Source organism: Oncorhynchus mykiss, chromosome 16, assembly GCF_013265735.2.
Source record: "Oncorhynchus mykiss isolate Arlee chromosome 16, USDA_OmykA_1.1, whole genome shotgun sequence".
NCBI classification, from domain to species: Eukaryota; Metazoa; Chordata; class Actinopteri; order Salmoniformes; family Salmonidae; genus Oncorhynchus; species Oncorhynchus mykiss.
In genome coordinates this window covers 9,830,326-9,857,616 of record NC_048580.1, presented here as the reverse complement: position 1 = coordinate 9,857,616, position 27,291 = coordinate 9,830,326, and the positions used below count along the sequence as shown (strand labels likewise).

The 27,291-nt window shown below is 47.4% G+C and overlaps 1 protein-coding gene across 1 annotated transcript in view; it reads left to right on the top strand.

The window, feature by feature from the left end:
- The window catches only part of LOC110492818 (voltage-dependent T-type calcium channel subunit alpha-1G-like), a 228,544-nt gene that overhangs the window by 24,772 nt on the left and 176,481 nt on the right, over nucleotides 1-27,291 (top strand). Inside the window, 2 exon segments of the mRNA XM_036945869.1 lie at nucleotides 9,052-9,149; nucleotides 23,244-23,403. Of these exon segments, the coding sequence (XP_036801764.1) occupies nucleotides 9,052-9,149; nucleotides 23,244-23,403 (258 nt within the window).

The window sequence follows — 27,291 nt, the reverse complement described above, 5'->3', positions numbered from 1 at the left end:
CCGTAAGAATAACAGTCTTCCCCGCTGACGAAGGCAGTCCGGTGACAAAATCTAAGGCGATGTGAGACCACGGTCGAGAGGGAATAGGAAGCGGCCTGAGACGGCCGGCAGGAGGAGAGTTACCGGACTTAGTCTGCGCGCAGACCGAACAAGCAGCCACGAAACGACGCGTGTCATGCTCCCGGGTGGGCCACCAAAAACGCTGGCGAATGGAAGCAAGCGTACCCCGAACGCCAGGGTGGCCGGCTAACTTGGCAGAGTGAGCCCACTGAAGAACGGCCAGACGAGTAGGAACGGGAACGAAAAGAAGGTTCCTAGGACAAGCGCGCGGCGACGGAGTGTGAGTGAGCGCTTGCTTTACCTGCCTCTCAATTCCCCAGACAGTCAACCCGACAACACGCCCCTCAGGGAGAATCCCCTCGGGGTCAGTGGAGGCTACTGAAGAACTGAAGAGACGAGACAAAGCATCAGGCTTGGTGTTCTTAGAGCCCGGACGATAAGAAATCACGAACTCGAAACGAGCGAAAAACAGCGCCCAACGCGCCTGACGCGCATTAAGTCGTTTGGCAGAACGGATGTACTCAAGGTTCCTATGGTCAGTCCAAACGACAAAAGGAACGGTCGCCCCCTCCAACCACTGTCGCCATTCGCCTAGGGCTAACCGGATGGCGAGCAGTTCGCGGTTACCCACATCATAGTTACGTTCCGACGGCGACAGGCGATGAGAAAAATACGCGCATGGGTGGACCTTGTCGTCAGAGAGGGAGCGCTGAGAAAGAATGGCTCCCACGCCCACCTCTGACGCGTCAACCTCGACAACGAACTGTCTAGAGACGTCAGGTGTAACAAGGATAGGAGCGGATGTAAAACGATTCTTGAGGAGATCAAAAGCTCCCTGGGCGGAAACGGACCACTTAAAGCACGTCTTGACAGAAGTAAGGGCTGTGAGAGGAGCTGCCACCTGACCGAAATTACGGATGAAACGACGATAGAAGTTCGCGAAGCCGAGAAAGCGCTGCAGCTCGACGCGTGACTTAGGGACGGGCCAATCAATGACAGCTTGGACCTTAGCGGGATCCATCTTAATGCCTTCAGCGGAAATAACAGAACCGAGAAATGTGACGGAGGAGGCATGAAAAGTGCACTTCTCAGCCTTCACAAAAAGACAATTCTCTAAAAGGCGCTGGAGGACACGTCGAACGTGCTGAACATGAATCTGGAGTGACGGTGAAAAAATCAGGATATCGTCAAGGTAAACGAAAACAAAGATGTTCAGCATGTCTCTCAGGACATCATTGACTAATGCCTGAAAGACAGCTGGAGCGTTAGCGAGGCCGAAAGGAAGAACCCGGTATTCAAAGTGCCCTAACGGAGTGTTAAACGCCGTCTTCCACTCGTCCCCCTCCCTGATGCGCACGAGATGGTAAGCGTTACGAAGGTCCAACTTAGTGAAAAACCTGGCTCCCTGCAGGATCTCGAAGGCTGAAGACATAAGAGGAAGCGGATAACGATTCTTCACTGTTATGTCATTCAGCCCTCGATAATCTATGCAGGGGCGCAGAGACCCGTCCTTCTTCTTGACAAAAAAAAAACCCCGCTCCGGCGGGAGAGGAGGAGGGGACTATGGTACCGGCGTCAAGAGCTACAGACAAATAATCTTCGAGAGCCTTACGTTCGGGAGCCGACAGAGAGTATAGTCTACCCCGGGGGGGGGGGTGGTTCCCGGAAGGAGATCAATACTACAATCATACGACCGGTGTGGAGGAAGAGAGGTGGCCCTGGACCGACTGAACACCGTGCGCAGATCGTGATATTCCTCCGGCACCCCTGTCAAATCACCAGGCTCCTCCTGTGAAGAAGAGACAGAGGAAACAGGAGGGATAGCAGACATTAAACATTTCACATGACAAGAGACGTTCCAGGAGAGGATAGAATTACTAGACCAATTAATGGAAGGATTATGACAAACTAGCCAGGGATGGCCCAAAACAACAGGTGTAAAAGGTGAACGAAAAATTAAAAAAGAAATGGTTTCACTATGATTACCAGAAACAGTGAGGGTTAAAGGTAGCGTCTCACGCTGAATCCTGGGGAGAGGACTACCATCCAGGGCGAACAAGGCCGTGGGCTCCTTTAACTGTCTGAGAGGAATGTCATGTTCCCGAGCCCAGGTCTCGTCCATAAAACAGCCCTCCGCCCCAGAGTCTATTAAGGCACTGCAGGAAGCTGACGAACCGGTCCAGCGTAGATGGACCGACAAGGTAGTGCAGGATCTTGAAGGAGAGACAGGAGTAGTAGCGCTCACCAGTAGCCCTCCGCTTACTGATGAGCTCTGGCCTTTTACTGGACATGAAGTGACAAAATGACCAGCGGAACCGCAATAGAGACAGAGGCGGTTGGTGATTCTCCGTTCCCTCTCCTTAGTCGAGATGCGGATACCTCCCAGCTGCATGGGCTCAGCACCCGAGCCGGCAGAGGAAGATGGTAGTGATGCGGAGAGGGGGGCAACGGAGAACGCGAGCTCCTTTCCACGAGCTCGGTGACGAAGATCAACCCGTCGCTCAATGCGAATAGCGAGTTCAATCAAGGAATCCACGCTGGAAGGAACCTCCCGGGAGAGAATCTCATCCTTTACCTCTGCGCGGAGACCCTCCAGGAAACGAGCGAGCAAAGCCGGCTCGTTCCAGCCACTGGAGGCAGCAAGAGTGCGAAACTCAATAGAGTAGTCTGTTATGGATCGATTACCTTGACATAGGGAAGACAGGGCCCTGGAAGCCTCCTCCCCAAAAACAGATCGATCAAAAACCCGTATCATCTCCTCCTTAAAGTCCTGATACTGGTTAGTACACTCAGCCCTTGCCTCCCAGATTGCCGTGCCCCACTCACGAGCCCGTCCAATAAGGAGAGATATGACGTAGGCGACACGAGCAGTGCTCCTGGAGAAAGTGTAGGGCTGGAGAGAAAACACAATATCACACTGGGTGAGGAACGAGCGGCATTCAGTGGGCTCCCCAGAGTAACACGGCGGGTTATTGATTCTGGGCTCCGGAGATTCGAAAGCCCTGGAAGTGGCCGGTGGATCGAGGCGGAGATGGTGAACCTGTTCTGTGAGGTTGGAGACTTGGGTGGCCAGGGTCTCAACAGCATGTCGAGCAGCAGACAATTCCTGATCGTGTCTGCCTAGCATCGCTCCCTGGATCCCGACGGCTGAGTGGAGAGGATCCGAAGTCGCTGGGTCCATTCTTGGTCGGATTCTTCTGTTACGGTGCGTGAATGAGGACCCAAAAGCGAATTAACTTAAACAGAGCTTCTTTAATTACCAAACATAAGTAGGCTCAGACGGACCGGCAGATTCCGACAGGACAAGACAAGGTTACAGCAAACATGACGACAGTCTGGTTCAGGCATGAAACACAACAAACAAGAATCCGACAAGGACAGGAGCAGAAACAGAGAGAGATATAGGGACCTAATCAGAGGGAAAAAGGGAACAGGTGGGAAAAGGGGTGACGAGGTGGTTAGGAGGAGACAAGGCACAGCTGGGGGAAAGAGGGGGAGAAAAGGTAACCTAACAACGACCAGCAGAGGGAGACAGGGTGAAGGGAAAGGACAGAGACAAGACACAACATGACAGTACATGACATTTTCACTCTGTGAATTAGGTTAGTACCATGCAAAACTGCTCTAGCTCCTTCAAGTTGGATGGGTTCCGCTGCTGTACAGCAATCTTTATGTCATACCACAGATTCTCATTTGGATTGAGGTCTGGGCTTTGACTAGGCCATTGCAAGACATGTAAATGTTTCCCGGTAAACCACTCGAGTGTTGCTTTAGCAGTATACTTGGGGTCATTATCCTGCTGGAAGGTGAACCTCCGTCCCAGTCTCAAATCTCTTGAAGACTGAAACAGGTTTCCCTCAAGAATTTCCCTGTATTTAGCGCCATCCATCATTCATCAATTCTGACCAGTTTCCCAGTCCCTGCTGATGATAAACATCCCCACTGCATGATGCTGCCACAACCATGCATTACTGTGGGGATGATATTCTCGGGGTGATTAGGGGTGTTGGGTTTGCGACAGTGTTTTCCTTGATGGCCAAAAAGCTACATTTTAGACTCATCTGACCAGAGTACCTTCTCCCATGTGCTTGGGGTGTCTCCGACTAGCCTTTAGGTGAACACCAAACGTTTAAACAAGGGCTTTTTTTCTGGCCTGTTAAGTACAGTTGTTAAGGACAAGAGAACCCGCTAAATGACCAAAATGTACATGTAAATGTAAAAAAGGAAACTTGCAAAGAACACTGGGTAATATGTCACTGCATGGGTAGTTCCAGTAATATACTGTACATTAGATTACAGTAACCTTTTTAGTTGCGTAAAATGGATTACCGTAAAATGGATTACAGTAGCTGTGCTGTAAAATCAATTACAGTATCTTAATGGTCAATTGCTGTCATTAAGTTACTGTACATTTTACAGGAAATGTTTTGCAGTATAATGTGTGGCTGTGTGTGCAGTGCACTATGAACTGAAATGACTCAGAGAGAGAGAGAGAGAGAGAGAGAGAGAGAGAGAGAGAGAGAGAGAGAGAGAGAGAGAGAGAGAGAGAGAGAGAGAGAGAGAGAGAGAGAGAGAGAGAGAGAGAGAGAGAGAGAGAGAGAGAGAGAGAGAGAGAGAGAGAGAGAGAGAGAGAGAGAGAGAGAGAGAGAGAGAGAGAGAGAGAGAGAGAGAGAGAGAGAGAGAGAGAGAGAGAGAGAGAGAGAGAGAGAGAGAGAGAGAGAGAGAGAGAAACCACCTCACATCTATCCTGATGCTGCAATATGCTCTGGGCTGCAGTCTTAACACACACTGCTATCTATCACACACACACACAGCACTATCTATCAGTCAGTCACAGTTCGTTCAGTGCTGGATAACTCCCACTGCAGCTAGCCTCTCTGTGAAGCCCCAGAGAATACAATTACAACACTAACTGACAAATGTCATCAGAAAGAGACTGAGCTGAGTTGGCTGATTCGTATGATGACAGATGGGAGCGAGAAAGAGAGAAGCTGAAGCATGGAGAGATAAGGAGAGAAGATGGTGCTTTTAGCAGTAGGAAGAAATACTTCACATCTACTGATGCGGTTAATCATTATATTCTTTCATCCTTTAACGGATAAAATAGGATCTGATCCACATCTGCAGTTGAAGGCCATTGATGGGTTTCCTATGGATGAAATGAAGCAAACAATATTCTATTTTCTGTCTCTGTGTGTTTTTTGCCTGAACTTTATTGTACGATTACTGTGTTATATTGTAAACATTGACGGGGCAAACAAATCCAACAGGCTAATGGCTATTATATCCGTAGTGCAAAACTAATTAAGTCATTATATATCTATTATAGTGCTATAAAACTAGGGAGGGTTTCATTTTCTATTGTAAGTCTACTGATGTTAGTCTGGTGGACAGAGGGGAAAATAAGGGAGGGAGAGAGAGAAAGAGAGAGAGAGAATTGTATGCAGTAGGGAGAAGAGTGAGAATTAATCTGAGGACAAGTTTTTGTGCTCTAGCTAAATCTTTTTCAACTATCTCCTCCACCTCTCCCTTCCTCCCTCGCTCCTTGCAGATGCCTCCCTCCAACTCAACCTCCCAAGCCTCCCTTCAATTCCTCCTTTCTTCGCATACCCCTTACTTCCTCTCTCACCCCCTCCCACTCCAGGCAGTAAACCTGTCGTACTTCATTGACCTGCCAGGTGGTGCAGAGAGAGGGAGTGGGTGAGAGAGAGAGTGTGTGTGAGAGAGAGAGAGAGAGAGAGAGAGAGAGAGAGAGAGAGTGGGTGAGAGAGCGTGTGTGTGAGAGAGAGAGAGAGAGAGAGAGAGAGAGAGCAGGAGAGAAATACATGTTTAATGGTTTATTTAACTTTAGTTTACTATCGATTTCACTTGCTTTGGCATTGTAAACATATATTTCCCATGCCATTAAAGCCCTTTGAATTAAATTGAGAGAGAGAGAGAGAGAGAGAGAGAGACTGCACACTTCCCACAAAATGAGGAAACTGAGCTGCACTTCCTAACCTCCTGCCAGATTTAAGACCATATTAGAGACACATATTTCCCCCGGATTACACAGACCCACAAAGAATTCAAAAACAAATCCGATTTTGATAAACTCCCATATCTACTGGGTGAAATACCATTGTGTGAAATCACAGCAACAAGATTTGTGACCTGTTGCCACAAGAAAAGTGTAACCAGTGAAGAACAAACCCCATTGTAAATACAACCCATATTTATGTTTAATTACATTCCTTTTTGTACTTTATCTATTTGCACATAATATGACCTGTGAAACATCTTTATTCCTCTGGAACATTTGTGAGTGTAATATTTACTGTAAATTTTTTTGGTTTATTTCACTTTTTTTTTATTATTTATTATCTAGATCACTTGCTTTAGCAATGTTACCATATGTTTCCCATGCCAATAAAGCCCTTGAATTGAGAGAGATGTAAGAGAGAGAGAGAGACAGAGAGAGAGAGAGAGAGAGAGAGAGAGGGACAGAGACAGAGAGAGAGACACAGAGAGAGAGAAAGAGAAAGGTGGAGAGAGAGATGGATACAGAGAGAAAGCGACACAGAGAGAGACACAGAGAGAGAGAGAGAGAAAGAGAGAGAGAGAGAGAGAGAGAGAGGGAGACCGGGGAGTGGGAGGCGAACAGCTGCAGTGCCATAGGTAGGTTGCTGATATGATTACCTTTTCCGTGTCTTTGTTTGTATCCTTGTATCCTTGCATGCGCCAGGCTCTCTGAAAGTACACTGGTAATCTGACATGTCAGCTAAGTATGGAAGATTGAAAGTAAGAAACATGCTGTACACTTCAAGAGACAAAGAAGGACAGAACCAGAGAGTGTTGAGTTGGACGTCTCTCAGTATGGCTCTAGTATGGCTACCTCTCTCTCTCTCTCTCTCTCTCTCTCTCTCTCTCTCTCTCTCTCTCTCTCTCTCTCTCTCTCAATCTCTCTCTCTCTCTCAATCTCCCTCCCTCCCTCCCTCCCTCCCTCCCTCCCTCCCTCCCTCCCTCCCTCCCTCCCTCCCTCCCTCCCTCCCTCCCTCCCTCCCTCCCTCCCTCTTCTCTCTGTGCAACCCCCTCTACTCCACTGCAATGCTTCTAAGAACTCCCACAGCCACTCACAGCCACTGCGCAGTAGATCATATGAGCGTTTCCTCTCAGAAGGTTAATAACATCCATGATCTTATAGTCTTGTCTTTATAACGTCCTCCTCCCTCAATGACCAGTGAGTCACTCTGCCGTTGATGTTTGAAGAGGGATACACAGTGGCATGTGCTCGCTGGTCGCCTAGGGTGTGTGTGTGTGTGTGTGTGTGTGTGTGTGTTTGTGTATGCATGCATGCATCTCCGTCGGACACACTTATTACAACCAGACACACTCAGACAAGTTGAGAAAATTGACAAGCTTGGAGATGAGAAATGAGACATTAGTAAAGTAATTAGAGATTATGTTTTACATTTACTCTGTGATTGATCGCATTTTAATGCAGTTCCTTATGACGTTCTCACTCTCAGCGCAGATAGCATGCATAGACAATAGAGCAGGGCTATTCAACTCTTAAAGTCGTCTGCATTGACCCTGCAGCATTTACGGTGATACGGCCTGTGCAGAAGTCAGGGCATTCATACTTCATGCGCTTCGCCGAGCAGCACAGACCTGTTGTCAAGAAAGTTGTCAAGGAAGAGAGTTTGTATTTATACAGGACCTCCCGCCCCCACCCACCCACCCACCCACCATCAACCAATCATGTCAATGTGAGCTATACGGAGCCCTCCGCATTGTTACAACATTTAGCCTCCGGAGGCTTTTCATTTTTGGATCTTTCCCTAGAAGGTCTACTGCTGCTTTTCTGTTCTACCAGATTAGTAATTGTGCCCACCTGGTGTCCTAGGTCTAAATCAGTCCCTAATTAGAAGGGAATCACCCACCTGGTGTCCTAGGTCTAAATCAGTCCCTAATTAGAAGGGAATCACCCACCTGGTGTCCTAGGTCTAAATCAGTCCCTAATTAGAAGGGAATCACCCACCTGGTGTCCCAGGTCTAAATCAGTCCCTAATTAGAAGGGAATCACCCACCTGGTGTCCCAGGTCTAAATCAGTCCCTAATTAGAAGGGAATCACCCACGTGGTGTCCCAGGTCTAAATCAGTCCCTAATTAGAAGGGAATCACCCACGTGGTATCCCAGGTCTAAATCAGTCCCTAATTAGAAGGGAATCACCCACGTGGTGTCCCAGGTCTAAATCAGTCCCTAATTAGAAGGGAATCACCCACCTGGTGTCCCAGGTCTAAATCAGTCCCTTTTTAGAAGGGAATCACCCACGTGGTGTCCCAGGTCTAAATCAGTCCCTAATTGGAAGGGAATCACCCACGTGGTGTCCCAGGTCTAAATCAGTCCCTAATCAGAAGGGAATCACCCACGTGGTGTCCCATGTCTAAATCAGTCCCTAATTAGAAGGGAATCACCCACGTGGTGTCCCAGGTCTAAATCAGTCCCTAATTAGAAGGGAATCACCCACCTGGTGTCCCAGGTCTAAATCAGTCCCTAATTAGAAGGGAATCACCCACGTGGTGTCCCAGGTCTAAATCAGTCCCTAATTAGAAGGGAATCACCCACCTGGTGTCCCAGGTCTAAATCAGTCCCTAATTAGAAGGGAATCACCCACCTGGTGTCCCAGGTCTAAATCAGTCCCTAATTAGAAGGGAATCACCTACGTGGTATCCCAGGTCTAAATCAGTCCCTAATTAGAAGGGAATCACCCACGTGGTGTCCCAGGTCTAAATCAGTCCCTAATTAGAAGGGAATCACCCACGTGGTATCCCAGGTCTAAATCAGTCCCTAATTAGAAGGGAATAATAAAATGAAGCAATGGAAGTGGATCCAATGTTGATATTTGAATTTGAGGGCAATAGCGGATTTTGCACAGTTCTCAGAAAGCAAGACATTTTGGAGTGGACTATGGCATGCTACTAACAGTGTTTGTGTTTGTTTTGTTCTAGGATGCTGGAGTATTCTCTGAACCTGCAGAATGTCAGTTTCTCGGCAGTGAGAACAGTTCGAGTTCTGAGACCCCTCCGAGCCATCAACAGAGTGCCTAGTGAGTAACAACCACTCTCCACTCCTTCCCTCCACTCCTCTGCCCTTACTGAAACCAAACAGTGCCACAGTTATTGGCCAAGGCCAATCTCTCTGTTCATCTTTGATGAGGCTGATTTGTCTTGGCTCTGATTTCACTTCGACCTTCCTGTGTCATCTCTCTCTCTCTCTCTCTCTCTCTCTCTCTCTCTCTCTCTCTCTCTCTCTCTCGCTCTCTCTCTGTCTCTCTCTCTCTCTATTTCAAATCAAATAACATTTTATTGGTCTCATTCACATACAGTATTTAGCAGATGTTATTGCATCAACATTTGAATGTCTGCTTCTTACACTGTATAAAAGTAGAGAATTAGAGCTACAAAATGGTAAATCACACACTGCATTTGAGGAACAATGGGAAAGTAATTCGGCTTTTAAAGTTGATCAACTTGTAAACTCACTTTTGAGCTTTTAAAGTTGATCAACTTGTAAACTCACTGTTGAGTTAGCTAGCTAACAGCTAACAGTGCACTTGACATTAGGTTTATGCAGTTTTACTAAGCAATACATTTTTAAAAAAAATCCGCATTCGACATGATTATCTAAACATACTGACCAGCTCTAATAGACAGACGTGTGCTATACGGTAGACCAATCCAAACTGATCTCTCGGCATATCCAGCCCACTCATTATCTCAGCCAGTCATGGCTAGCGGAAAGGTTGCCCACTTTTTCTGTGGCTAAACCAACTAGGCTCCTAATTTAACAATTGTTTTTCATATTTACAGATGGCGTACAAGTTTGATATCAAGGCACATGAAAAGGTCACATGTTCAACAAGGCATTTCTGCCCAAAAACACATTTTGATGAAAACATTGCTTTAAACGTTCAAACAGCTGTCCTGTGAAGTCGTGACATGTGTTTCCTGAATCGGGCCACATATTAGGATGAGCAGTGTCAAAGTGACATTGACTAGAATATATATATGTATATGAAATGAGTAAAACAGTATGTAAACATTAAAGTGACCAGTGTTCCATGTCTATGTATAGTACATAGGGCAGCAGCCTATAAGGTGCAGGGATGAGTAACCGGGTGGTAGCCGGCTAGTGACAGTGACTAAGTTCAGGGCAAGTCACTGGGTGGAGGCCTGTAAGTCTGATGGCCTTGGGATAGAAGCTGTTTTTCAGTCTCTTGGTCCCTGCTTTGATGCACCTGTACTGACCTCGCCTTCTGGATGATAGCTGGGTGAACAGGCTGTGGCTCAGATGGTTGATGTCCTTGATGATCTTTTTGGACTTCCTGTGACATCGGATGCTGTAGGTGGCCTGGAGGGCAGTGTGCCCCTGCTGATTAGTTGTGTGTCTCGCTCTCTCTCTCTCTCTCTCTCTCTCTCTCTCTCTCTCTCTCTCTCTCTCTCATTAGGTAGTCCATCCCTCAAATCACAGTCCTAATGGTCATTAATATGATGATAATGTTTCCTGTCCCTCTCCAGTCCCTCTGCAGTCCCTGTCCCTGCTGTGAAAATGTTACTGTGAGGACGGATGGGAAGTGTTGATTTGGAGGTGTCCTATATGTCTCCGGCCCCTCTGCGGTCCCTCTGCGGTCCCTCTCCAGCCCCTCTCCAGTCCCTCTCCTGTCCCCCTTCGGTCCATCTGCAGTCCCTCTCCAGCCCCTCTCCAGTCCCTCTCCTGTCCCCCTGCGGTCCAACTCCAGCCCTTCTCCAGTCCCTCTCCAGCCCCTCTCCAGTCCCTCTCCAGCCCCTCTCCAGTCCCTCTGCAGTCCATCTCCAGCCCCTCTGCAGTCCATCTCCAGTCCCTCTCCGGTCCCTCTCCAGTCCATCTTCGGTCCCTCTCCAGTCCCTCTCCGGTCCCTCTCCGGTCCCTCTGCGGTCTCCAGGGTTGAGATGCTCAAAATGAATACATCCACCATGAAGATGATGTCAACAGGGTTAACAAGCTGAGTTGTTTTCAAAACTGAAATGATATTGGAATATCAAAATATATTTTTTAAACTGATTGTACAGTTCTCTACTACAATACTTTTCCTTCACTCAAGTCTCTATGCCTACTGTAGGTCAGCCTTCCCTAACCATAATGGTTGCTCCATCAAATGTTATTGCTGATTATGTCAATTACAGCATGATTGTTTGTCTCTGCTTCTCCAACTTTTCACTAGAAGTCGTGAGTGTATTACAGTACCGCAAATCTATAAGGTCTGGACTGCACAGACACACACAGACATATACACAGACATATACACAGGCACACAGGCACACACAGACATACATATACACAGGCACACAGACAGACGCACAGACACACACAGACATATACACAGACATATACACAGACATATACACAGAAACACAGACAGGCACACAGACAGGCAGACACACAGACACAAACAGACATATACACAGGCACAGCGACAGGCACATGCACAGACACGCAGACAGACACGCAGACAGACAGACACGCAGACAGACAAACACGCAGACAGACAGACACGCAGACAGACACGCAGACAGACAGACACACAGACAGACAGACACGCAGACAGACACGCAGACAGATACGCAGACAGACAGACACGCAGACACACGCACAAATACACCCCAGACACACACTCTCTCCCTCTGCTCAAGTCTACTTACTGTAGTTTGAATGATGTTGGGACGCAGAAGGCCAGCTAGAGAGATGAGAGATACAATCCCTCCCCCTTAGACAAGAGCCCATCACTGACACCAATGACAGCTCCCTCACTGCCATCTGATTGGCTATTATACACCAGGGGGTAGTTAGAGGGCTGTCTTTGGATGCAGTAGTACCTGAGGACGCATGTAGACACACACACACACACACAAACACTTGAATGCAAGTATGCAAACATGTTCACACACACACACGAATTGCGGTACGCTCACATGCATACATGTTCACACACACACTTGAATGTACGCACACATACACCCACACACCCACACACCCACACACACACAATGTCCACCCTGACGTTTAATTCCTGAATGAGTCACTGTCATTCTCTCTCACTACTGTTGAGGTCAGCTAAAGGTTCATTAGTGTCAAGTAACAGATGATGTGTGTGTGTGTTTGTGTGTGGAAGGTCACTTTCGCTGGTGGTAATTGGACTGTTGTGAGTGAATGTCAAAATAAAGAGAGCGAGAATGAAAGGGAGGGAGTGATCGAAAGGGGAGTGAGGGAGGAACATGACCATAAACAAGCCACTCCCTCTGGAAATGTCATGTCCAGAACCAAGCACCATCCGACCGAGATTATCATGATTGATAGGCATGCTGCAACATAAGAATGTGATTATCACAGACGTACAAGCCACTGCTCCAGTGCTCCAGGGCTCCAGTGCTCCAGGGAGACACTACTTCAGGGCTCCAGTGCTCCAGTGCTCCAGGGCTCCAGGGCTCCAAGGCATTAAGGTTCCAGGGCTCCAGGGCTCCAGGGATCCACTACTTCAGGGCTCTAGGGCTCTAGGGCTCCAGTGCTCCAGGGCTCCAAGGCTCTAAGGTTCCAGGGCTCCAGGGCTCCAGGGATACACTACTTCAGGGCTCTAGGGCTCCAGTGCTCCAAGGCTCTAAGGTTCCAGGGCTCCAGTGCTCCAGGGTTCTGGGGTCCAGAGATTCAGGGATTCAAGGTTCCACTGCTCCACTTCTCCAGGGTTCCACTTCTCCAGGGTTCCACTGCTCCAGGGCTACACTGCTCCACTGCTCCAGGGCTCCAGGGTTCTAGGGCTCCAGGGCTCCACTGCTCCAGGGCTCCAGGGTTCCAGGGCTCCACTGCTCCAGGGTTCTAGGGCTCCACTGCTCCAGTGCTCCAGGGTTCTAGGACTCCAGGATTCCAGGGCTCCACTGCTCCACTGCTCCAGGGTTCTAGGGCTCCACTGCTCCACTACTCCAGGATTCCAGGATTCCAGGGTTCTAGGGTTCTAGGGCTTCACTGCTCCACTACTCCAGGATTCCAGGATACCAGGGTTCTAGGGTTCTAGGGCTCCACTGCTCCACTACTCCAGTGCTCCAGGATTCCAGTGCTCCAGGGTTCTAGGGCTCCACTGCTCCACTGCTCCACTGCTCCATTGTTCTAGGGCTCCAATGCTCCACTGCTCCAGGGTTCTAGGGCTCCACTGCTCCACTGCACCACTGCTCCAGGGTTCTAGGGCTCCACTGATCCACAGCTCCAGGGCCCCAGGGTTCTAGGGCTCCACTGCTCCACTGCTCCAGGGTTCTAGGGCTCCACTGCTCCACTGCTCCAGGGTTCTAGGGCTCCACTGCTCCACTGCTCCAGGGTTCTAGGGCTCCACTGCTCCACTGCTCCAGGGATCTAGGACTCCACTGCTCCACTGCTCCAGGGTTCTAGGGCTCCACTGCTCCACTGCTCCAGGGCCCTAGGGTTCCACTGCTCCACTGCTCTAATGCTCCAGGGCTCCACTGCTCTACTGCTCCACTGCTCCAGGGGTCCAGGGCTCCAGGGTTCTAGGGCTCCACTGCTCCACTGCTCCACTGCTCCATTGTTCTAGGGCTCCAATGCTCCACTGCTCCAGGGTTCTAGGGCTCCACTGCTCCACTGCACCACTGCTCCAGGGTTCTAGGGCTCCACTGATCCACAGCTCCAGGGCCCCAGGGTTCTAGGGCTCCACTGCTCCACTGCTCCAGGGTTCTAGGGCTCCACTGCTCCACTGCTCCAGGGATCTAGGACTCCACTGCTCCACTGCTCCAGGGTTCTAGGGCTCCACTGCTCCACTGCTCCAGGGCCCTAGGGTTCCACTGCTCCACTGCTCTAATGCTCCAGGGCTCCACTGCTCTACTGCTCCACTGCTCCAGGGGTCCAGGGCTCCACTGCTCCAGGGCTCCACTGCTCCACTGCTCCAGGGCCCTATGGCTCCACTGCTCCACTGCTCTACTGCTCCAGGGCTCCACTGCTCCACTGCTCTACTGCTCCAGGGCTCCACTGCTCCACTGCTCCAGGGCTACAGGGCTCCACTGCTCCACTGCTCCACTGCTCCAGGGCTCCACTGCTCCAGGGCTCCACTGCTCCACTGCTCTACTGCTCCAGGGATCCACTGCTCTACTGCTCCAGGGCTCCACTGCTCCACTGCTCCACTGCTCTACTGCTCCAGGGCTTCACTGCTCCACTGCTCCACTGCTCCAGGGCTCCACTGCTCCACTGCTCCACTGCTCCAGGGCTCCACTGCTCAACTGCTCCAGGGCTCCACTGCTCCACTGCTCCAGGGTTCTATGGCTCCACTGCTCCACTGCTCCAGGGCCCTAGGGCTCCACTGCTCCACTGCTCTACTGCTCCAGGGCTCCACTGCTCCACTGCTCCACTGCTCTACTGCTCCTGGGCTCCACTGCTCTACTGCTGCACTGCTCCAGGGCTCCAGGGCTCCAGGGCTCCACTGCTCCAGGGCTCCACTGCTCTACTGCTCCAGGGCTCCACTGCTCTACTGGTCCACTGCTCCAGGGCTCCAGGGCTCCAGAGCTCCACTGCTCCAGGGCTCCACTGCTCCACTGCTCCAGGGCCCTAGGGCTCCACTGCTCCACTGCTCTACTGCTCCAGGGCTCCACTGCTCCACTGCTCTACTTCTCCAGGGCTCCACTGCTCCACTGCTCCAGGGCTCCACTGCTCCACTGCTCCACTGCTCCAGGGCTCCACTGCTCCACTGCTCCAGGGCTCCACTGCTCCACTGCTCTACTGCTCCAGGGATCCACAGCTCCACTGCTCCAGGGCTCCACTGCTCCACTGCTCCACTGCTCCACTGCTCCAGGGCTCCACTGCTCCACTGCTCCACTGCTCCAGGGCTCCACTGCTCCACTGCTCCACTGCTCCAGGGCTCCACTGCTCCACTGCTCCAGGGCTCCACTGCTCCACTGCTCTACTGCTCCAGGGCTCCAGGGCTCCACTGCTCCACTGCTCCAGGGCTCCACTGCTCCAATGCTCTAGGGCTACACTGCTCCACTGCTCCACTGCTCTACTGCTCCAGGGCTCCACTGCTCCACTGCTCCACTGCTCCAGGGTTCCACTGCTCCACTGCTCCAGGGCTCCACTGCTCCACTGCTCCACTGCTCCAGGGTTCTAGGGCTCCACTGCTCCAGTGCTCCAGGGTTCTAGGGCTCCACTGCTTCACTGCTCCAATGCTCCAGGGTTCTAGGGCTCCACTGCTCCAGGGACTCCCATCCTAGTCTTTGTAATGAGCTCTGCTCTGGAATAGGTCTATCATAGACATCACACTCATTGGTAAGCCCTTTCCCCACATGGTTATCGAATTGGTGTTAGCAACGTGCTTGCTCAAACACACGCACACAACACGTGTACACACACTCCAGCGCACATGGATGTATGGACGCACAATTGCACGTGTAAACACACATGCACGCAAGACATGTGCACACTTACACAGCACACACACCCTTAACCCCCCCGTACTCTCACATTGTTATCAACTTGGCATTAACAAGATGGAGAATTTAATTGTGTTCTTCATGCCTCGTTAGGCCTCATGTTTGAACTGAGTTGGGGTTCACATTGTCTAGTACTCCACCAGAGCATTGACCTACCTCTCATCTCCTCTCCTCTCCTCTCGTGATGGGAAGTTCGGCTCTTTTTACTGGATGCTGATATTTTCAATGAATCTTTGAACTAATTTCGTTCACTTGAGACAGTGAGGCTCTCAGCATGCAGAATCTGCTAATGGCAAACGATCAACTGAAAGCTCTCGTTCACCCCTACGGGTGCTGTCATTTATTACTTAGGCTGGTCAACACATGTTTTAAACTATGTACACGTGTTGACTGCTAGTCATACAATCAATATTCATATCTTGATACATTTGAAATGAGATCTAGTTGTGGCCATAACCGGACTGGATTGTGAATGAATCCTGGCGGACTGTCGTGAGGAAGATAAGCACAATATCGTTCACCGAATACACCACCCAGGCAGCACCCCAAACCTTCTGTTCTCGAGTTGCTGAGCAGAGGCTATGTCCATCCTAACATTCAATAGTCAACTCAGTGGAGTCATTCAAATAGTTATCAGTTGGAAACAATTGTGTTTTTCTTCTCTACGCTCATGATCTGTACGACAGACAGACCACAGTTGGTGGTCGAAGCACGTCTCTGGAGCCGCTGTGCCGTGCCGCTGATCCGGGCCGCTGAGCCGGGCCGCTGAGCCGGGCCGCTGAGCCGGGAGAATGCGTGTTAGTCCTGCTGTAGCACTCCTTGCAGCCAGCACCAGCAGGTCAAACGAACAACTAAAATGACCAAGTCACTCGGGAAAAATGAATTGTGATTCTCGAGTCTAAAGAGTAATTTACGTCTACATTTGAGTCATTTAGCAGATGCTCTTATGCAGAGCGAACCGCACATCACTCCTCTCCTTGTGGTTCCTTCCTGTATGTTGTTTACTCAGCCTTAGATAAGCATAATTACAGTAAACCTGTTCTGAGGATGTCCTAGCTGCTATTATTTCCTGTGCCCATAGAAGTCGTATTGAGGAGATTGGAGGTCAATGGGGTTTTAGAGTGGGTACTTCATGTGTAGGCCCATATAAGGAGGTAGTGGAGATAGTGTAGGTCATAGGAGCTTTAGAGAGGGCATAGTCACCTCTTGGCTTCCGGTTGCTTCTTTTGTGTGATGGAGTCTGAAGACAGCTCAGAGGACCCAGAGGACACAAGCTATCCCAGGGGCTTTTGCATCTCTGGAATACAATACAGAATGAACAAGTCATCTTTTGACCTTGAATTTAGCTGGACAAGTATCACATTAGGAAGTCGGATGCTTATTTTGGATGTTTACGGAATGTTATCATGGTTATGTTTAGTCATAACATAATTAGACCCTTCAGAGTAGACGTTGTGTAATAATGTGTTGGGGATGTTCTTGGTTAGCTGGGATAATATCTGGTGTCTGGCGGGAGACTGTACTACAGCCGCCCAAGGGAGGACATGGAATGGGGTGGTGACATTGGTGAGTGGGGTGAATGAGGGCATCACCTTGCCAGTGATCTCCCTTTCGTCAAATCATTCTCTCAATTACAGTAGGCCCCCTACTGTAACCATCTTACGATATTTAGACTCTACAAAGCAATAGACTAAGAGATTCAGTTAAAACCTCTTAGGTATAGAGGTTAGCGGGACATCTTCCGGTGACACTGGAGGGTGCGCAATTCAAATAAATAATCATAAACATTATGGATTTTAAACATTTATGTACATAGAAGTGTCATATATCGGCTGGAAGCTTAAACTGATATTTCTTATTAGTTTTTAAAGTTATGTTGAATCCTTGAACATAGACTGCTGACACCCTGTGGAAGCCATGGGAATTGCATCTAGGGAGCTTTCTCAATATGATTTTCAAAATGACCATACTCTTATATTTCTAAGAGGATCGTCTCTCAAAAAACAAAAATTGCAGTAGGTTTTTCTTTGCATTTTCTCCTATCATATCTATTGTGTTATATTCTCCTACATTATGTTATCGTTTCTACAAACGTCAAAGTGATTCCTTTCCAATGGTACCAATTATATGCATCTCCTGGCTTCAAGGCCTGAGCTAAAGGCAGTTTACTTTGGGCACGTCATTCAGACAGGAAGTGGTGAAAAAAAGGGGCCTACCCCTAAGACGTTTTTAATGTATGTTAGTAAATACTAGTTCTGCTGTAGACCCATGTTAGCCCCCTTATTTCTTCCCCCATCAAAACAACACTAGCCAGCAAATTGGGCTTAGATCCTTTGTCAAGAGGTAGTTAGCATTGCCTACGGATTAAACTACAGAGGGATAAGTGTGTTTCAACTCCCTCCTCAGAAACTGTATAGTTCAGTAAACACACAGTGCTGCCAGGGCCAGAGCTGACAGGAGAGACACAGATTTGATGTGCCTGTAAGCAGATGGGCTCCTGTCACAGTCAGTGACCTGGCAGACATGTTGAAATGGTATGGCCTCTCAGCTTGGAACTGGAGGACACACAAAGACAAAGGAGGAGTGAGACGGATATTATACGTACAAGATGAAATGTCAATCAGATCAGATGGTCAATCAGATATGTTTATGTAGTTGAGAGAGAGAGAGAGAGAGAGAGAGAGAGAGAGAGAGAGAGAGAGAGACAGAGAGAGAGAATAACAGGTACATGTAGTGGAGTTACTTTTAGTCATTTCCATATTAATTCAACATTTACCAATCTTTTTTTTGGCAAGAGAGAGAGAGAGAGAGAGAGAGTCAGGGGTGTTTGTTTGTGTGTGTGAAAATGGTAAGAGAAAGCAAGAGAGCGATGCCTCAAAGGAATTAATATATTTTTTTGCAAGATAAATGACATCTCGTTCAATTTGTCATTACACAATTTCCATCTTTTCTCGCTTTTTTACAATTTGGTTTCATGCATCAATTTAATAACTTGTGTATCCCCTATGACCCATGTTGGATCATCAACAAGCAATTGCACTAGCATAACAACACAGCAGAAAAACTCATTTGGCCAAAGCAGCCATTTTTTTGCAGAATGCAAGAATGCAGAATGCCGGAAGCTAGGGCACAGTTTCCTATATGGCCATTCAGTTTTAATGAAAAGGGAGCGAGTTGACACCGTTGGGACTGAGCCCATGTCTTGTATAATGCATTGGAAGTGAGCCTCTATGCTTAGTAGGGACCTCACAATACATTATTATCACGATACTCGATGTATTGCGATTCTCACGATTCTGTATGTATTGCGATTCTCATGATTCTGTATGTATTGCGATTCGATACTGTGATTTTATATTTATATTTGTCAACATATGTCTGCTGCATGGGGACAAGAGAGAGCTGAAGAGATTGCTGAAACAAATGTGGCTCCCTATTTAAAAAGGAGATGGAGAACAAGCTATAGAAGAAATGTGGCAACTGGTATTTCCAAAAATGTTACACCTGATGACATCAACACTATGAGATTCGGGTGACGTGGGGAGCGAGAAGATACCCTCTCTTGGGCTAGAAACTTGTTGCAGTTGCTTATTACTTTTAATCCTACCCTGCCCTAGACCTTTCATCTTGTCTTTTTACGCCAGATCATAGACACGTGTTGTTTTCACATAATGTAGACACTGGTATGGTGCTGGAGATGATGAATATGAGGCTAGCAGGCATTGCTCTTTTAGGGTTAAAATTTGGAAAGGCTTAAAACAGAATAAAAAAAACAATTGCCTGCACTGGGATAGACAATGCAAGCTTGGGCGCAAGAGCTCAGCTTTTACACCCATTCACGACACCCTAGAAGCCGTTAGCGTACTTGAAGGTAATAGCGCTCGCTGTTGCCCCTAGTGGCTGGTTTTGAGTGGTGCGATCTAAGGCACTGCATCTCAGTGCAAGAGGTGTTATTACAGTCCTTGGTTCAAATCCAGGCTGTATCACATCCGGCTGTGATTAGGAGTCCCATAGGGCTGCGCACAATTGGCCCAGCGTCGTCCGGGTTTGGCCGAGGTAGGCAGTCATTGTAAATAAGAATTTGTTCTTAAATGACTTGCCAAGTTAAATAAAGGTTCAATCAAAAAATACATTATAATCATTTAGTTGACTCGTTAATGTGATTGTGTTTGTATGTCTTTGTGTGAATGTGTGTTGCATTGCATGGAATTGCTGTTTTACTAGTTTCTGACCAGAGAGAAAGCGATAGAAAGAGAGAGTGCAGAAAGTGGCCATCATAAAGGGAGTGTTATGTTCAGCACTACTCCACCAACAAGCTGAATCCTGCTGAATGCTGTTTCCTAGAGTTCATGGTAATGATCTGAAGAAGATAATGGGAAGGGTTCGGCCAGGGGGGCTTAACTTGGCTCATCGTCCTCTAGCGACTCCTTGTGGCAGGCCTTGAACCTGCAGGCTGACCTCGGTCCTCAGTTGAACGGTGTTTCCTCGGACAAATTCGGTGCGGCTGGCTTCCGTGTTAAGTGGGTGGTTGTTAAAAAGCGTGTTTTGGCGAGTATTGCTTTGGAGGAAGCATGACTCGACCTTCGCCTTCCGAGCGTGTTGGGGAGTTGCAGAGATGAGACAATATTCAAATTTGTGAGAAAAACAAAGTATGTGGATACTCAATCAATCAATCAAATGTATTTATAAAGCCCTTTTTACATCAGCCGACGTCGCATAGTGCTGTACAGAAACCCAGCCTAAAACCCCAAACAGCAAGCAATGCAGATGTAGAAGCACAGTGGCTAGAAAAAACTCCCTAGAAAGGCAGGAACATAGGAAGAAACCTAGAGAGGAACCAGGCTATGAGGGGTGGCCAGTCCTCTTCTGGCTGTGCCGGGTGGAGATTAAAACAGTACACGGCCAAGATGTTCAAACATTCATAGATGACCAGCAGGGTCAAATAATAATAATTACAATGGTTGTAGAGGGTGCAACAGGTCAGCACCTCAGGAGTAAATGTCAGTTGGCTTTTCATAGCCGATCATTCAGTTAGTTAGAGACAGCAGGTGCGGTAGAGAGAGAGTTGAAAACAGCAGGTCCAGGACAAGGTACCACGTCCAGTGAACAGGTCAGGGTCCATAGCCACAGGCAGAACAGTTGAAACTGGAGCAGCAGCATGACCAGGTGGACTGGGGACAGCAAGGAGTCATCAAGCCTGGTACCCCCCCGAGACAACCTATTGCAGCATAATTACTGGAGGCTGAGATAGGAGGGGTCGGGAGACACTGTGGCCCCATCCGACTATACCCCTGGACAGGACCAACCAGGCAGGATATAATACCTGCTCATCAACACCTGCTCATTGAACATCTCACTCCAAAATCATGGGTATTAATATGGAGTTGGTCCCCCCTTTGCTGCTATAACAGCCTCCACTCCCCCTTTGATGCTCCATTCTTCTGGGAAGGCTTTCCGCTAGATGTTGGAACATTGCTGCGTGGACTTGCTTCTATTCAGCCACAAGAGCATTAGTGAGGTTGGGCACTGATGTTGGGCGATTAGGCCTGGCTCGCAGTCGGTGTTCCAATTCATTCCAAAGTCGTTCAATGGGGTTGAGGTCAGGGCTCTGTGCAGGCCAGTCAAGTTTTCCACACCGATCTCGACAAACCATTTCTGTATGGACCTCGCTTTGTGCACAGCGGCATTGTCATACTGTAACAGGAAAAGGCCTTCCCCAAACTGTTGCCTCAAAGTTGGAAGCACAGAATCATCCAGAATGTCATTGTAAGCTGTAGCATTAAGATTTCCCTTCACTGGAACTAAGAGCCTTGCCCGAACCATGAAAAAGAGCCCCAGACCATTATTCCTCCTCCACCAAACTTTACAGTTGGCACTATGTATTGGGGCAGGTAGCATTCTCCTGGCATCTTTCAAACCCAGATTGGTCCGTCTGACTACCAGATGGTTAAGCGTTATTCAACACTCCAGAGAATGCTTTTCCACTGCTCCATTGTCACAGCTTTACACCACTCCAGCCGATTCATGGCATTGCTCATGGTGATCTTAGACTTGTGTGCGGCTGATTGGCCATGGAAACCCATTTCATGAAGCTCCCGACGAACATTTATTGTGCTGGCGTTGCTTCCAGAGGCAGTTTGGAAATCGGTGGTGAGTGTTGTAACCGGGGACAGATGATTTTTACGTGCTATGCACTTGGTCCCATTCTGTGAGCTTGTGTGGCCTACCACTTTGCGGCTGAGCCGTTGTTGCTCCTGGACGTTTCCACTTCACAGCAATAGCACAGAAATTTGACAAACTGACTTGCTGGAAAGGTGGCATCCTATGACGGTGCCACGTTGAAAATCACTGAGCTCTTTAGTAAGGCCATTCTACTGCCAAGGTTTGTCTATGGAGATTGCATGGCTGTGTGCTCAATGTTATACATCTGTAAGCACAGGGTGGGAGAGAGGGAAGAAGAGAGAGATGCAGAGAGAGAGAAAAGGAGAGTGAGAAGAAAAGAGAGAGGTGAGAGAGAGATAGGAAAGCGAGCAAATGAGAAAGTGGAAGGTGGGGAGTCACACAATGGCCCCAGGGAGTGTGTGGGCAGGAACGGGAGGAGAGAAAATGTGTGTTTGTCAGAAAGTTAGGTGAACACTGCCCAGGGCTCCCTGGGGTAAGCTTAAGGGTATGTTGTAGAGGAGTGGTGTTTTACTGCAGTTATTAACCTGTCCTCCCCAGGCCTGCTCACTGACACTCTGGCACAAAGAGACCGGACTGGCATACTGCAATACTACTCTTACAGCCTACTGTGTGGACTTGTACTGCAGTTGAAACATTCAATTTCCCTCCTGTGTATGCTTGTGTATGGGTTTGTTTGGATGTGTATGGGTTTGTTTGGATGTGTATGGGTGTGCAGGGGTGTGCATGGGTTTGTTTCGGTGTATATGGGTGTGCATGGATGTGTATGGGTGTGTATTGGTGTGTATGGATTTGTTTCGATGTGTATGGGTGTGTATGGGTGTGTATGGGTTTGTTTCGGTGTGTATGGGTTTGTTTGGATGTATTTGGGTTTGTATGGGTGTGCAGGGGTGTGCATGGGTTTGTTTCGGTGTGTATGAGTGTGCATGGGTTTGTTTCAGTGTGTATGGGTGTGTATGGGTTTGTATGAGTGTGTTTAGGTTTGTATGGGTGTGTATGGGTTTGTATGGGTGTGTATGGGTTTGTATGGGTGTGTATGGGTTTGTGTGGGTGTGTATGGGTTTGTGTGGCTGTGTATGCGTTTTTGTGGCTGTGTATGGTTTGTATGGATGTGTATGGGTCTGTATGGGTATGTATGGGTGTCTAGGGGGTTGTGTGGCTGCGTATGGGTGTGTATGGGTGAGTATGGGTTTGTATGGTGTGTATGGGTTTGTGTGGGTTTGTATGGGTGTGTATGGGTGTGTATGGGTTTGTATGGTGTGTATAGATTTGTATGGGTCTGTATGGGTGTGTATGGTGTGTACAGATTTGTATGGATGTGTATGGGTCTGTATGGGTGTGTATGGGTGTCTAGGGGGTTGTGTGGCTGTGTATGGGTCTGTATGGGGGTGTACTGGTGTCTAAGGGTTTGTGTATGATACCAGACACGCGTTGATACATGTATACGTATGTTTCTGACAAGATATTAAAGCAACGTGTGTGTGTGTGCGCGTGTGTGTGTGTCTTAGGTATGCGTATCCTGGTGACCCTGCTCTTGGACACCCTGCCCATGCTGGGGAACGTCCTGCTGCTCTGTTTCTTCGTCTTCTTCATCTTCGGCATCGTGGGTGTTCAGCTGTGGGCGGGGCTACTGAGGAACCGCTGCTTCCTGCCCGAGAACTTCTCACTGTGAGTAACAGTGTGTGTGTGTGTGTGTGTGTGTGTGTGTGTGTGTGTGTGTGTGTGTTAGTCGACCTCTCCATCAGAGTGTTCAGACTACGGTTGAGAAATAGAGTTGGAGGGTGGGATAGGGGTGAGGCCAACGGTAGAGGACCATCGGCTTTCAGACCAACAGTCTCCAAGAGAGCTTCTGTCACCAAAGTATACGACTCCTAAATAGTTAATTAATTGGTTACCCGGACTATCTGCACTGACTCTATGAACATTCACAAGACGATACACTGAGTCAACAGAACATGAGGAACACCTACTCTTTCCATGACACAGACTGATCAGGTGAATCCAGGTGAAAGCTATGATCCCTTATTGATGTACATACTGTATCTACCTCAAATACCTTATATTAATATATCCTGATGCCTAGTCACTTTACCCTGCCTTCATGTACATATCTACCTCAAATACCTTATTGTTATCTATCCTGATGCCTAGTCACTTTACCCTGCCTTCATGTACATATCTACTTCAAATACCTTATTATTATCTATCCTGATGTCTAGTCACTTTACCATGCCTTCATGTACATATCTACCTCAACTACCTTGTACCTCTACACATTGATCAGGTACTGGTACTCCTTGTATATAGCTCCACATTGATCTGGTACTGGTACTCCCTGTATATAGCTCCACATTGATCTGGTACTGGTACTCCCTGTATATAGCTCCACATTGATCTGCTACTGGTACTCCCTGTATATAGCTCCACATTGATCTGGTACTGTTACTCCCTGTATATATCTCCACATTGATCTGGTACTGGTACTTCCTGTATATAACTCCACATTGATCTGGTACTGGTACTCCCTGTATATAGCTCCACATTGATCTGGTACTCCCTGTATATAGCTCCACATTGATCTGGTACTGGTACTCCCTGTATATAGCTCCACATTGATCTGGTACTGGTACTCCCTGTATATAGCTCCACATTGATCTGGTACTCCCTGTATATATCTCCACATTGATCTGGTACTGTTACTCCCTGTATATATCTCCACATTGATCTGGTACTGGTACTCCCTGTATATATCTCCACATTGATCTGGTACTCCCTGTATATAGCTCCACATTGATCTGGTACTGTTACTCCCTGTATATATCTCCACATTGATCTGGTATTGGTACTCCCTGTATATAGCTCCACATTGATCTGGTACTCCCTGTATATAGCCCCACATTGATCTGGTACTGGTACTCCCTGTATATAGCCCCACATTGATCTGGTACTGGTACTCCCTGTATATAGCTCCACATTGATCTGGTACTGGTACTCCCTGTATATAGCTCCACATTGATCTGGTACTGGTACTCCCTGTATATATCTCCACATTGATCTGGTACTGGTACTCCCTGTATATAGCTCCACATTGATCTGGTACTGGTACTTCCTGTATATAGCTCCACATTGATCTGGTACTGGTACTCCCTGTATATATCTCCACATTGATCTGGTACTGGTACTCCCTGTATATATCTCCACATTGATCTGGTACTGGTACTCCCTGTATATAGCTCCACATTGATCTGGTACTGGTACTCCCTGTATATAACTCCACATTGATCTGGTACTCCCTGTATATAGCTCCACATTGATCTGGTACTGGTACTCCCTGTATATAACTCCACATTGATCTGGTACTCCCTGTATATAGCTCCACATTGATCTGGTACTGGTACTCCCTGTATATAGCTCCACATTGATCTTGTACTGATACTCCCTGTATATTCCTTAATTCTTGTGTATTTTATTCCTTTTGTGTTTCGTTGGCAAGGGCTCGTAAGGAAGCATTTCGCAGTTAAATCTACACTCATTGTATTCAACACATTTGAAATTATAAAATGGTAAAATATTTAATTATAAAACAAAGTTTTAGGGGTGCAGAGATTTTGGGTGAGGAGAGGAGGCGTGAGGAGAGGAGGCGTGAGGATAGTTGGGCCAGAGGGGTTGGGGTTAAGAAAAGGGTAGAAATAATCGGTTTGGTTAGAGGCTAATATGATCTGAGGTAGATATAATGGTGTTGGTTAGAGGCTAATATGATCTGAGGTAGATATAATGGGGTTGGTTAGAGGCTAATATGATCTGAGGTAGATATAATGGGGTTTGGTTAGATGCTAATGAGGTCTGAGCTATATATAATGGGGTTGGTTAGAGGCTAATATGGTCTGAGGTAGATATAATTGGTTTGGTTAGATGCTAATGAGGTCTGAGCTATATATAATGGGGTTGGTTAGAGGCTAATATGGTCTGAGGTAGATATAATCGGTTTGGTTAGATGCTAATGAGGTCTGAGGCCAATTAGGTGAGTTTATTTTCTACAGTAAATGAGCCACTGTTACTTAACCTGTGGGTGGGCTGTTGATGAGCAATGATTGGTTTCAAAAACGTGGGATGTTAATAATAGGGGAAGTTTTGATTTAAGAATGTGGGATGTTGATAGGGAAAGTTTTGATTCCAGAATGTGGGATGTTGATAGGGAAAGTTTTGATTCCAGAAGGTGGGATGTTGATAGGGAAAGTTTTGATTCCAGAATGTGGGATGTTGATATGGAACGTTTTGATTCCAGAACATGGGATGTTGATATGGAAAGTTTTGATTCCAGAACATGGGATGTTGATAGGGAAAGTTTTGATTCCAGAACATGGGATGTTGATAGGGAAAGTTTTGATTCCAGAACATGGGATGTTGATAGGGAAAGTTTTGATTCCAGAAGGTGGGATGTTGATAGGGAAAGTTTTGATTCCAGAATGTGGGATGTTGATAGGGAAAGTTTTGATTCCAGAAGGTGGGATGTTGATAGGGAAAGTTTTGATTCCAGAATGTGGGATGTTGATATGGAACGTTTTGATTCCAGAAGGTGGGATGTTGATATGGAAAGTTTTGATTCCAGAATGTGGGATGTTGATAGGGAAAGTTTTGATTCCAGAAGGTCGGATGTTGATAGGGAAAGTTTTGATTCCAGAATGTGGGATGTTGATATGGAACGTTTTGATTCCAGAACATGGGATGTTGATATGGAAAGTTTTGATTCCAGAAGGTGGGATGTTGATAGGGAAAGTTTTGATTCCAGAATGTGGGATGTTGATAGGGAAAGTTTTGATTCCAGAATGTGGGATGTTGATAGGGAAAGTTTTGATTCCAGAAGGTGGGATGTTGATATGGAACGTTTTGATTCCAGAAGGTGGGATGTTGATATGGAACGTTTTGATTCCAGAACACGGGATCTTGATATGGAAAGTTTTGATTCCAGAAGGTCGGATGTTGATAGGGAAAGTTTTGATTCCAGAATGTGGGATGTTGATATGGAACGTTTTGATTCCAGAACACGGGATGTTGATATGGAAAGTTTTGATTCCAGAAGGTCGGATGTTGATAGGGAAAGTTTTGATTCCAGAATGTGGGATGTTGATATGGAACGTTTTGATTCCAGAATGTGGGATGTTGATAGGGAAAGTTTTGATTCCAGAATGTGGGATGTTGATAGGGAAAGTTTTGATTCCAGAAGGTGGGATGTTGATAGGGAAAGTTTTGATTTAAGAATGTGGGATGTTGATAGGGAAAGTTTTGATTCCAGAACACAGGATGTTGATAGGGAAAGTTTTGATTCCAGAAGGTGGGATGTTGATATGGAAAGTTTTGATTTAAGAATGTGGGATGTTGATAGGGAAAGTTTTGATTCCAGAACACAGGATGTTGATATGGAACGTTTTGATTCCAGAACACGGGATGTTGATATGGAAAGTTTTGATTCCAGAAGGTGGGATTTTGATAGGGAAAGTTTGACATATTGTACAGTCAGTCATCCTGAATTATAAATAGTAACCAGGAGGATATAGA